This window comes from Mastomys coucha, unplaced genomic scaffold (assembly GCF_008632895.1).
Source record: "Mastomys coucha isolate ucsf_1 unplaced genomic scaffold, UCSF_Mcou_1 pScaffold15, whole genome shotgun sequence".
Classification (NCBI taxonomy): Eukaryota; Metazoa; Chordata; class Mammalia; order Rodentia; family Muridae; genus Mastomys; species Mastomys coucha.
In genome coordinates this window covers 152093558-152105843 of record NW_022196897.1, presented here as the reverse complement: position 1 = coordinate 152105843, position 12286 = coordinate 152093558, and the positions used below count along the sequence as shown (strand labels likewise).

Here is a 12286-nt window from a genome sequence, read left to right as displayed (position 1 = left end):
CAGAAATGCTTGTGGGAGGCCAAAAGAAAGGCTGGCAATCATGGCTGCCTCATCCCTGTAGCAGCCAGGGGTTAGGGGAATCCAGTCAGGTTTATCCAGAGGGAGGACTGGGGCCTGCACAGCAGCCCTCAGCACAGCCCATCTTCCAAGCCAGCAAGGGAGAGAGAAAGAGGGAGAACGCCAGAGAGACGGCTGAACATCTGTCCACAGAACAACTGGAGCCCCAACCCCATTCCTCAGCCACTTGCTAGTTAGCCACAGTCTTTGCTGGGCCACTCTCACATGGATAGCTACTGAGTAGATCACCCTGATGTGATCCCAGGAGTGGGGTCCACAAGTGGGGCTTGTCATCAGACTCATTAGTAAGTGCTAAAACTGTCATGCAGCATAGAGGAAGATCATTCTGGATCAAGTATAACGGGCTTAGAGGCCAGACTCTGCGTGCCCAGCCAGCAAGAACCAACAAGAGGGCGGGCATGAACCCTAGAGGCAGAGGAGGTTAGCATTAGTCCAGGTGACCTTAACAGTGCAGTACTGGACGGTCCAGCTGGAACCAGCCTCCATAAGGGTCAGAGTGTCAGAACGGGAGCCTCCTCATCTGCCGATGCCCCTCCCTCTTCACCTCCAGATGCCTCTGTCCCAAGCTAAGCTGCCACCCAGGTGGCCAAGTTTCCACTCCCTCTCTGTCCTCCAGAAATCCCCACATCGTCCTCAACATTGACCTGGCCCCCACCATACTGGATATCGCTGGGCTGGACATCCCCGCAGACATGGATGGGAAGTCCATCCTCAAGCTACTGGATTCAGAGCGGCCAGTGAACCGGTGAGAAGGGAGCAGGAGAGACCCGGGGAGGAGGCTCCCTAGCCAGAGAGAACTTAGCCATGGGAACGGGGGAAGACCACTAGTATCAGGATCTAGGTGCCCTGCACTAACCCATGAGAGAGCAGAGGACCAGCCCACTCCCATTTGGAGCTAAGGACCTTCCAAAGCTAAAATGATGAAAAGTCCGAAGCTAGCAGTAGCACTCTTCTATGTACCAGGGCACTCCAGCTTGTTGGCCCTCAGAGTAACCCAGAGAGAGAAGGTGATAACCAAGAATTCAGAATTCTTTGTCACAATGATTATGGCTTTTATGGTCCTAGTGATGGATAGTGTGACTGACAGGAGTGTGTTCTAGGTGTCCTGGATGGCTGAAGGAAGCAGCAAGGGGGGAAAAAGAAACGGGTGGGAAGGAAGGTGCCTAGAGATGAGGAACCAGAAAGGCGGGGGCGACCTCTTGTGGTCATCAGTGGAACTGCCCCCTGGATAACAGCTCTTTCTGTGAGCCTTTAGTACACTTTCCTTTCAGTGGGGCCAGCCCTGAGATCTACAGGGGCCCAGCTGCCCCGTAAGGCAGTACATCCTCCAACGAAGGGGGCTGGAAGAGTCTAAAATGGACATTGCAGAATGTAGGGGCACCAGACACTTGAGAATCGGGGTACAGAATAGAATGTTGTCTCTGTATGAACAGGCCCCAGCTACACAACCCCGACCCTGATAGATAGGAGAAATCACCCCCTGCAGACACTCATTAGCCCAGAACTGGAGGTGCTGTCTCTGCTAGCATTTGGGAAACTGGGTTCCTGGGAGACCCCAAAACTAAAACACACACACGCACACACACATGCACACACACACACACACACACACACACACACACACACACACACACAAATGCCCATCTAACTGGGTAACTTCAGTCACAGAGAGGCATTCAGACCACATCTTGAGAAGCAGCCTTGTCCCTGGGGTGTGGAGACCTTTCCAATGTCACTCAATGACTGCCACCTGGCCCAGGGTATGGAGAACCTGTGGATAGGACTGGGGACACACGGGGGCCCTGCAGATAGGAAGCTGGACCTGCTTGTTTTCTAGGTTCCACTTGAAAAAGAAGCTGAGGGTCTGGCGAGACTCCTTCCTGGTGGAGAGAGGGTGAGTGCTGGGCAGGGAGACCCCTGTGAAGAGCGGCCACAAGACTGCAGGAGGCGGACTAGTGCTGGTGACTGGGTGACTGGCTGTGTCCAAACCCCCTGCCACGATCGGGAGGCTGATGCAGAATTGGAATCTGGGGGCCACATGTCCCCTTTCAACATACTTGGCAGAGCCTGTACAATGTTGTCACTGTTCATTTAATCCTAACTCAGGCCATCTGCAACAAACAGCTCCTGTAGACTTCCCATTAAAACCCAGGTGCTCACAAGCAGTCAGACTCACTCCCGTCCTCCACAGTAGGTCTCCATAGCTATGCAGGGGCAGCAGCCTAGGCAAGCACAAGTTGCCCAGGGCTCCACCCAGTTTAACCAGCTCTGCATCTCCCTCAGCAAACTGCTCCACAAGAGGGAGGGTGACAAAGTGAATGCCCAGGAGGAGAACTTCCTGCCCAAGCATCAGCGTGTGAAGGACCTGTGTCAGCGAGCTGAGTACCAGACCGCATGCGAGCAGCTGGGACAGGTGAGGAGATGGCTGAAGCTCCCGGGCCCTGTGGGGTGTGGTTCCCATGGTTACACCAGAGGCTCTGGTCTCTGTCAAGGTGGCAGTGTCCTCTGGGTGTGTCGCCTTGCACTCCTCGTGTGGGAAAGCACCAGCAGGCAGGCTCGGGTGACAAACGCCATTGCCTTCTGGCTGACTTGTGTGGTATGCTCTTCGAGGCTGGCTTTCCATTTATAAGGGAATTAGGAAATAGCTTTCAAGATTTTTTTTTTTTTTTAAAGAATATTGATTGCAGCCAGGCGGTGGTGGCCCACACCTTTAATCCCAGCACTAGGGAGGCAGAGGCAGGTGGATTTCTGAGTTCGAGGCCAGCCTTGTCTACAGAGTGAGTTCCTGGACAGCTAGAGCTATACAAAGAAACCCTGTCTTCAAAACAAAACAAAACAAAAGAATATTGATTGCAAGAGAGACATTAAGTAAATTTATAATCCTGGTAGTATCCAGGCAGAGAGGGGCAGTGTGTGGAAGAGGCCTTTCCAAGGTGGGCCATAGAGAATGGGGAGGGAGAGTTAGCCGGACATGAGCCTCAGGGAGCAGGGAGGCAGGAAGGGAGGTGTGAGAGATGAGGGGACCTGTGGGCAGGTCGTGGAACAAGCAGGAGTGGGGTGGGGGACCCTTCTGACCCACACCAAGGGGTGTGTGTGACATCGTAGACTCTAGCCGCCGGGTGAATGGATTGGTGGAGAGAGGGCAGGGTGAACACGACCTTGAGAAGCAGTCAAGGACACTGGGCTGTCACAGCTCCAAGTACCCCTCAGTTCCCCCGAGCTGTGTCTGGAGCAAGGTTCTCTCCTCCGTGCTTTCTCTCCAAGTGGGGATCATGACGTACCTCCCTCGTGCTGAGGCTTGAGTTTCACTGAAAGTAGAACCCACATGTACCAGAAGAGAGTGGGGGGGCTGAGGAAGAGCAGGGCCAGCAGGTGGGGAGATCCAAGGTGAAGCTGGGTGGACTAGACTGGGTATTAGCAGCTTGGATCCTGAAGCCCGGGCCTTGGAAGGTTTTAAGGTGGAAGCACATGGCCTTGGAGGGAGGCTGGTCAGCCACCATGAGGACATGGCTTTAGTCAGACAGGGGCTGTACTGGTGACCACGGTGGTAGGTCCAGCTAAGTGTGGACAGGAGGGAGAAGCAGGCAGTTGGAGGTGGCAGGGTATGGCATTTGCCAAGCCGAGCATGGGCAGGGAGAGGACAGGTAGGTGTGGCAAACAGGATGGTGGGGGTGGGGGTGTGGACACCTGAAGCCCTGCTGTGTCCCTCAGAAGTGGCAGTGTGTGGAGGATGCTTCCGGGACGCTGAAGCTGCACAAGTGTAAGGGCCCCATGCGCTTCGGCGGTGGCGGCGGTGGTGGCAGAGCCCTCTCCAACCTGGTGCCCAAGTACGACGGCCAGAGCAGCGAGGCCTGCAGCTGTGACAGCAGCGGAGGAGACTACAAACTGGGCCTGGCTGGACGCCGTAAACTCTTTAAGAAAAGTAAGTGTCAAGGGTGGTCCTAGGAGCAATGGACACAAGCCCTCACAAGCTAGCATTCGAGAGGGCAGCAGTGCTGGGACAGGCCACTAGGAGGCAGTGTGGACACAGACCACCCAGCCTGTCCCAGCCTGTCTGCCTTATTGTCCCTTCTGTCACCGACAGAGTACAAGACCAGCTACGCCCGGAACCGCTCCATCCGTTCCGTGGCCATCGAGGTGGATGGTGAGGTGTACCACGTAGGCTTGGATAGCATGCCCCAGCCCCGTAACCTTACCAAGCGGCACTGGCCAGGAGCCCCCGAAGACCAGGATGACAAGGATGGTGGCAGCTTCAGTGGTACTGGTGGCCTTCCAGATTATTCTGCCCCCAATCCTATTAAAGTGACCCATCGGTGAGAGTCTGGCTGGAGGTGGGGGTTAAGGGGCGAGCTGGGCCCCACTCTCTCTGCTCAGGGCCACTCACGACCCTTTCTCTTGAACAGGTGCTACATCCTTGAGAATGACACGGTCCAGTGTGACTTGGACCTGTACAAGTCCCTGCAGGCTTGGAAAGACCACAAGCTGCACATCGACCATGAGGTGTGGCCACTGGGGCAGCACAGGCTAGTGGCAAGCATCCACAGGAAGGGCAGGGGAGGTGGGGGCTGGCAAGGGGAGAAAGCAAGATTGGTCCCCCAGGATCCATGACCCCAGAATAGGAATCTGAGTCGTGGGATCTAGCAGTCAGCTAGGTCCAACCCAGAGCTGGCTGGGGACAGCATGGCAGACTTCATTTAGACCTGCAAGATGTCCCCGGTAGAGTGCCGCGTCCTCTCTACAGCATCGTAGGCTCCCGCTGGTGGGAGGAGCAGTCTGGTCCTTCTGAGAGGCCCCCTTCCACGGGCAGAGCCACAAACGTAGATGCGGCTGGACCCTTCCCACCCGCAGTTGCCCTGTGGTTTTTTTAGGCTTCTCCTGTTCCCTCCCTCAGATCGAAACCCTGCAGAACAAAATTAAGAACCTTCGAGAAGTCCGGGGTCACCTGAAGAAGAAGCGACCAGAAGAATGTGACTGCCATAAAATCAGGTGAGGGAGTAGCACAGGCCCCACTCAATCCCTGGACACCAGTGTGTCCCGTGGACGCGCGCCCCTCTGGACACTGGCCCCTGTTGCTGCTTTTTAATTGTATCTTCGTCTGTCAAGATGAGGAGCCAATAATGACTCTCATCCGCAAAAGTCAGGGACCACCTTGCACAGCTGGCTCAGTCAGGGGCACAGGCTTCTGCTCACTGCCTTTAAGAACTGCCGAGGGACACGGGGTTCTGCCTGCCTGAGAGGACTTCCCACACGGAAAGACATGAAGTCTCTCTGCACTCACTGTCCAGTGTGGTAGTCACATAACACATGTGACTAGGGAACCTGGTGCAAGAATTTTCCTTGATTTAAACTGAAGGAGCCACACAGTTCTGAACACCTTTGCTAACTCAGGCCTTGTAAGATGCCGGTCCCAAAGACCCCTTCTAAGCACGAGGTACCTGGCATAATGCCAGGGCTGACACCAACTAAAGCCAGGCCCAGCCTCCAGTCCGGGTTAAATTATTCCCACCCTGCCCTTGTAAAGTCTGACATGGGACATCTAAGCCAAGCATGGAGCTAGCAACCAGGGGGATACGGTGCCCTCCATCCCACTCAGGAGAGGGTACAGTGGGCAAGAGCAGTGAACCCCACTGTACACCTGCTGGGGTATTCTGTAAGATTCTGATGCTTAGGACTGGGGTGGGGGGGGTCTGTTGCAGTTATCACAGCCAACACAAAGGCCGCCTCAAGCACAAAGGCTCCAGCCTGCACCCTTTCAGGTAAGGGTAGGGATAGGCCAAAGGCGGAAGCTGCCATGGCTGCCTGTCTGTAGCTAAAACATACAAGGGAAATTAAGGCTGGGCCGGGTTTCCCTTGGGAGGTGAGGTCTATGCAATCCTTGGAGGGGCTGGCCCCAGGTCCATACCAAGACTGTGGCTAGATATGGCACTGTAGCCACACTAAGCACTGGGCACCCATTTCTGTGCTGCTGGGGGTTGGGGGGAGCTGAAGGAGAAAGGCCCTAGCTGGAGTGTGGACAACAGTGGGATTTGGAGCCCTTGATGTCTCTGCCCGACCACTGGGGTGAACCACAAGGCTGAGGTCTTAACCCCCTAAGAGGTCCCAAGGCTATGTGGTCCTCTGTGCCCTCAGGAAGGGTCTGCAGGAGAAGGACAAGGTGTGGCTGCTGCGGGAGCAGAAACGCAAGAAGAAACTGCGCAAGCTGCTCAAGCGGCTACAGAACAATGATACGTGCAGCATGCCCGGCCTCACGTGCTTTACCCATGACAACCACCACTGGCAGACAGCGCCGCTCTGGACATGTGAGCCAATGGGCAGGCAGGGCATGGGAGGCCTGTGAATGGGCAAGCAGGGGCAGGCAGGGGATGGGAGGCCTGCGCATGGCCACCTACCTTTATCAGGCTTCAGAGGGCCGTACTCCTGGAGGTGTCTTAGAGACCTGTGCCTGTCACTTGGCATTCTCGAGCCTGTCTCAGGGAGGCTATCTGACAGACTCGTCTTCCTGCGGGCACACTCAGAACACGCGTTCTCCCTTCCGCAGTGGGGCCCTTCTGTGCCTGCACCAGTGCCAACAACAACACGTACTGGTGCTTGAGGACCATCAATGAGACCCACAACTTCCTCTTCTGTGAATTTGCAACGGGCTTCATAGAATACTTTGACCTCAGTACAGACCCTTACCAGGTACAGGCACCATCGGGGAGATGGGGAAACGGGCGTGTGAGGCATAAAGGTACCACCTGCTAGTCTGGGACTCTGCGTTGTCGACATAGTCTCCCTCCATTGCCCCGTGTCTGGTCTACAGTACAGCTCTTCCCTCTCCCTCAGACATAGGCTACACAGTAGGGCTCAGCAGGAACTTCTGTGGACCCTTGATCAGTAGAGCTACAGGATCAGTCCACATTCTGGATGCTCTAGGCTGCCATGGAGCATACAGACAGGCAACTCTAACATTTACCCAGCATGCACCCAAGGCAAGCTCTGTGCAGCGTCTCCCTATTGTAAACCACCTCAGCACAGATGTGATTGAAGTGGCTCAGAGACGTCCAAGACAACCACAAGTGGCAAGGCACCTAACACCAGAACTCTGCACCTTAGCCATTCTGGAAGGTGACCTCGGTAATGACCAACCATTTCGCAGCTCCGTGCAGTGTGAATTCAGGATGTCAGCAGCCATGGCACAAGTAGCCACAGACCGCCAGTCTTCCTTCTCTGATACTTTAGCCCAAAGAGGGTGGCAGATGTCAGTTTGTGATCATCAGTAGTGCCAGACTAGGCAAAGCCTCAGGGTCCCTGACCCACCTCCATACCAAGTTCCTCCACCAAGAGGAACAAAAGGGTGCTGTCAAGCCCAAGGCTTTGACCTGTCAAACCTGGCTATGCAAGACACCCAGTGGGCAGCTGCAGATGTTCAAGGTGAAGCACACAGGCATGGTTTGTGTCTTCTCCCAAATTTCCATTTCCACTGAGCAGACCTGGCAGAGCATCTGAGCCATCATTTATCTCCCCAGCACTGTGGCTCTTGCAGAAATAAAGGTTGGGTATTGATAGTATCCCCCCCCCAACCCCTGCCCATAGCACCTCTACTCACAGCCTGCCCGAGTTAAAGTGCTCCGGTTTGAGGAGATGTAGGTAGAGGTCCCAGGACACTCCCTGTTGACAACTCCCCTTTCCCATCAGCTGATGAACGCGGTTAACACATTGGACAGGGACGTCCTTAACCAGCTGCACGTTCAGCTCATGGAGCTAAGGAGCTGTAAAGGCTACAAGCAGTGTAACCCCCGGACCCGCAACATGGACCTGGGTGAGTTGGCTCGCATGCAGCCTGCAGAGGGGAGCGTATGTCATGTCTGCCCCAACGAGCCCAGGGTCACAGGGAAGGGTACAGAGAAGCTGTGCTTCTGAGAGCTAAGAACCCATACAATCTATACAGGACACAGACTTCTCTTTTCCATTTCCCTCCCTTTTGTTCATTCATTCTTCACAAAGAACTTAGCCTCCTGAGTTCCTGAGCAGCAAATGTTTGAGCAAGGTGTGGAGCTGCTCAGGGCAGGGATCCATACAGGGAGACATCTGGCTTGAAGGGAGTGAGACGTGAGACGGGAACATGCAGTATGATGGGATCATTAGCTCTGTGATAGAGCAGGGGTGCCACTGTAGAGGAAGCAAGTGTCAACTGCAGAGGAAACATGGAGGGTTGGGAAGTGGGAGGGGCATAAAGTCACCCTGTGTGGCTGGAACTGAAGCGACAGTGACAGGCAGGCTCTGCGGGCCACAAAGGAAAAGTTTAGACTCGATTGCTTTGGGGAGGGTTGATGGCGGGGTTTACCTTTGGGCAGTGAGAGTCAACATTTTAAAGAGACAGTGATTACTAAGTTGAGGATGAAGCTGGGTCCAGTAAAAAGTGCCATACAACATGGCTGTCCAGGGAGACTGTGCCCGGGGCTCAGTAGGAGAGATGATGACAGACGAGGTACAGTGGGGGAAGCCCACACCACAAGGTGTGATTTTTAGGGTGGATAACAGAAAAGGAGGTGGCACAGGCTATCCCTTGGGTTTGGGGGTGAGTGGGTTAAAACTGGCACTTCTAAGCTCAGGATACCAGCTAGATGGGGTTTTTGTTGTTTTTTTGAGATGGGATCTCTTTGTGTAGCCTTGACTGTCCTGTAATTCAGTCTGTAGACCAGACTGGCCTCGCACTCACAGAGATCCACCTGCCTCTGCCTCCCAAGTGCTGGGATTAAAGGCGTGCACCACTACACCTGGCCAGCTAGATGTTTTAAGATGGAGGAAAACAATAGGAGAACACCATGTTCTTAGCCTCCGCCAAGTATGGAGGGAACCGCAAAAGCCGCGGCCACGGAAGGCCTGGGGAGCTTCTACATATCTGTGCTAAGCTGCCTCCAGTTCCTACCAGGAAAGTGGGAAGTTGAGGAGACAGATCCTGGTGTGCCAGTCTGCTTTGCGATGGGGGGAAGGGGAGGTGGGGGAGTTGAACAAACGGGCAAGAGTGGCTGCAGAGGAGAAAAGAAACCAGCTGCCTCTCAAGTGCTACCTTGTGACGGTTGTGGAATCTCGTGTAAGTACTGTGCCGAGCACAATGCCAAATGACAATGTGGGGGAATTCTCACGACAGCCCCGAGGTGACTCTCTCCCCAGCTGGTGACTCCATACCCATGGGCTTGGTCATACCAGCACATCCTCAGGCATTCACAGGGGGCCCCTCACCCACCCACCCATAGCCAAGGAGCCTTGTGCTGCACTAGTACCCACACCTGTGTCTGCCTCCCCTTCTCCATCACTAAGGCAATTGTGAATGAAGGCTCAATGTTCGATGGCTAACTGGGCTCAGCAGGGGGCGAGGGGGGGCATCCTACAAGTGCACCTAACAGACTAAAGGGCTTCCTCATTCATTCTGAGTCAAGAACCCTAGCAACTCGTGGCACTGGCATTCGGCAGACTAAAGGCGGTCCTTAGAGGCTTCTTTAGCAGTCGCAATGCATGCTGATGCTTGCACCACTTCGCCCTAAACCGTTTTTGTTCTGTTCATCTCTCACCTAGGGCTTAGAGACGGAGGAAGCTATGAACAATACAGGTATTTGGTTTCGTTCTTAAAGTTTGGGCTAAGTCCCCTCATCTTACTTAGCCTGTCCTGTTTAATGGTTATACCTATTGAGAAACTGCCTAGGGCATAATGACCATAGGTGATAGATGTCATCTCAGATACCACCATAGTCCCTTTGGAGGGAGGGAACAGCAAGATTTCCTTGATAGTGTTTAACGCGCATTTTCCTTTTGGCATCTGAAAATTTAGGCAGTTTCAGCGTCGAAAATGGCCAGAAATGAAGAGACCTTCTTCCAAATCACTGTGAGTTGAAGAACCAGTTTGCAGACAAGCAGAGCTGGTCTGACTTGCTGGCTTTGTTGCTGCTGTTGTCTGGCTGTTCTTAGTCCTGGCATTGAAGCCAGGATCGATCGTGATGAGCAAGAGATCTACACTCAACTCCACCCTTAGTGTCTCCTCTCCAGGGCTGGGTCTTCATGCATGCCCTATCTTTATTACCCTCTGCTAAGACAAAGTCATAGCTGCTTTTCCTATAAGAATGTGCATACATTTCATATTTCAAATCCATGCCTGATCCTAATAGATTGCTGTTCCCTCTGCAACAATCTGTAAGCTTGAGCTATTATGTAGAGTTGAGAAGTGCTTAAGTACTCCAGCTGACAGACACCTTGAAGGATGTGGCTGCAGAAGCGCTCGACAGGGTGTGCCCTTCTCAGCAGAATGGCTGTCACCGGCCATGTGCAGACTGCAGCAACCTGCAGTTCACTTCACTTTGCGGGGGTGGGGGGTGGGGGGGCAAATCGTTCCCCAAGGATCCACATCCTTTGCCAAAATTCTCTCAAAAATGCAGTCCCTTTCCTTGTGGCCTAAGTACTCCTTCCTATAAGCCACGTCCCTAAGGCAACGCTTGCAGTGTGGGGCTGACTTAAATCCAGATAGCATGGTAACCAAATGCACGCTTTGTTCTGCAGGGGACAGCTATGGGAAGGCTGGGAAGGCTAAGCGGCCATACAGAGGAACCTCCATAACCAGAGGCCTCGTGTGGCTGTCCAGGCTGTGCAAAAACATGGGAAGACGAGTGTTGGAACTGGGAGACCCGACAGGAGGCGGGGCCTGCTCTTGGGACAGGAAATCCTGGAGGACAATGCCTGGACTTCCTGAGGCTCAGTTTTGTTTTGTTTTTTGTTTTTTTGTTTTTGTTTTTGTTTTTCCCTGCTTTGCTCTGGATTGAACCTCACACCTGGAGTCTCTGCTCGCCCTTTCTGCGGCTCACAAAGACAAAGGAACTAATTCCATGGACATTTCCTTCAGAGATGGAAATTGCTGGGATTTGCCCACTCCCTCCCCACCCCACCCCCCGCACCCCTCCCCCAACCACATAGGGAAACAAGCTTGTTTTAACCTTCTTCTTCCTCCTCCTCCTCCTCTTTGGAGAAAGCGCGGACATCCCAGGTGCTGTCAAACCTCAGTCTTGACAATGAGTCTATAGCACAAAAAAAAAAAAACAGTACCATTCACCTGGCTGGTTGACCCGGCTGCCTCCGAAGCTGCCTTCACCATACATCCGTGACCGCTCACATGTAACCAACACAGGGACTTGTAGGGGAATCTCACTAATACGAAATCCTGCTTTTCAAGAGTCGTGGTGTCAATAAACGCTCTGTGGCTAGTGTCAAGGATAATCCCTTGAGCTTTGAGACATTTCTGTTTCTGCCCAGGATTCGTTCCTTTGTTATCCATCCCAGAACTGATGTTTTTCTAAGGTACTGAAACCCCAAGTTGATGTGTGTCCTGTGTTTTAAATGACATTGTATTTGTAAAGAAATTTTGTAGTATAAGTACCATCTTACAGTGTTCCCACCCCAGCCAATGACTAGCTATTGGTATGAAAAAAAAAAATCTTTGAATTTTTGTAAAAGGTTATCTTGGGACTTTTTTTGCTGTCTTTTGATTATTGTTACTACTACTACTATGATGATGATGATGATGATGCACTTTTTCTAGAAGCACTCAAGACGTTGTGGACCTTCAGCGGAGAGGGTTTGGAGAAGCAGAGGGGTAATACATTAATATTAACCTATCCGTGCTCCAAGGGACCTCGCGGGTAAGTCTCACCAGCTCTGGGGCATCTAGCTACACAGTCTTGTTTCTCTGCCAGCGCTTTACCAAAATTAGGGTGACCAGGTCCACGTGGCTGCCAGAAGGCAGTCGTCAGAGCGACAGACTGGTGGAGGTGGAAAGGCCAACCCACCCATCTCAGCAGAGGGCTCTCACAGTTCTCTAAACCAGAAGTTTTCAACCTGGGGCTCCACAAGCCTTCCCCCCGGAGTCACCTATGGCCATCAGAGAACACATTTGTGTTACACTTCACTACAGTAACAAAGTTCCAGTTCCAGTTAAGAAGTAGCCACAGTAGCAGTACTATGGCCGGGGATCACCACAGGATGAGGGACATAATTAAAGGGTTGCAGCAACAGGAAGGCTGAGAAGCACTGCTCTAAACTGTCCCACAGCTTTTAAACGCTCCCGGCTCCTAGGAGAAGCAAGTGTTCCGACCTCCCAGACACTGAACGCCCTTATTCCTTATCCCGCTTTCACCCCTGCCCTGGGAGTGGAGAGGAGAGGAGAGGAAAAACATGCTTAGGC

The 12286-nt window shown here is 53.2% G+C and overlaps 1 protein-coding gene across 3 annotated transcripts in view; it reads left to right on the top strand.

The window, feature by feature from the left end:
• Sulf2 (sulfatase 2) overlaps nt 1–10699 on the top strand; it is an 83616-nt gene extending 72917 nt beyond the window's left edge. For all 3 annotated transcript variants that reach the window (XM_031372799.1, XM_031372801.1, XM_031372800.1), the window contains exons 8-21: nt 695–823; nt 1916–1972; nt 2362–2491; nt 3790–4000; nt 4163–4391; nt 4482–4578; nt 4970–5064; nt 5775–5834; nt 6208–6377; nt 6617–6759; nt 7756–7879; nt 9637–9670; nt 9890–9943; nt 10612–10699. In XM_031372799.1, coding sequence (XP_031228659.1) covers nt 695–823; nt 1916–1972; nt 2362–2491; nt 3790–4000; nt 4163–4391; nt 4482–4578; nt 4970–5064; nt 5775–5834; nt 6208–6377; nt 6617–6759; nt 7756–7879; nt 9637–9670; nt 9890–9943; nt 10612–10642 — 1564 coding nt within the window. In that variant the 3' untranslated portion in view covers nt 10643–10699. The remainder of the gene's footprint in view (nt 1–694; nt 824–1915; nt 1973–2361; nt 2492–3789; nt 4001–4162; nt 4392–4481; nt 4579–4969; nt 5065–5774; nt 5835–6207; nt 6378–6616; nt 6760–7755; nt 7880–9636; nt 9671–9889; nt 9944–10611) is intronic.
• The last annotated feature ends 1587 nt before the right edge of the window (nt 10700–12286 follow it).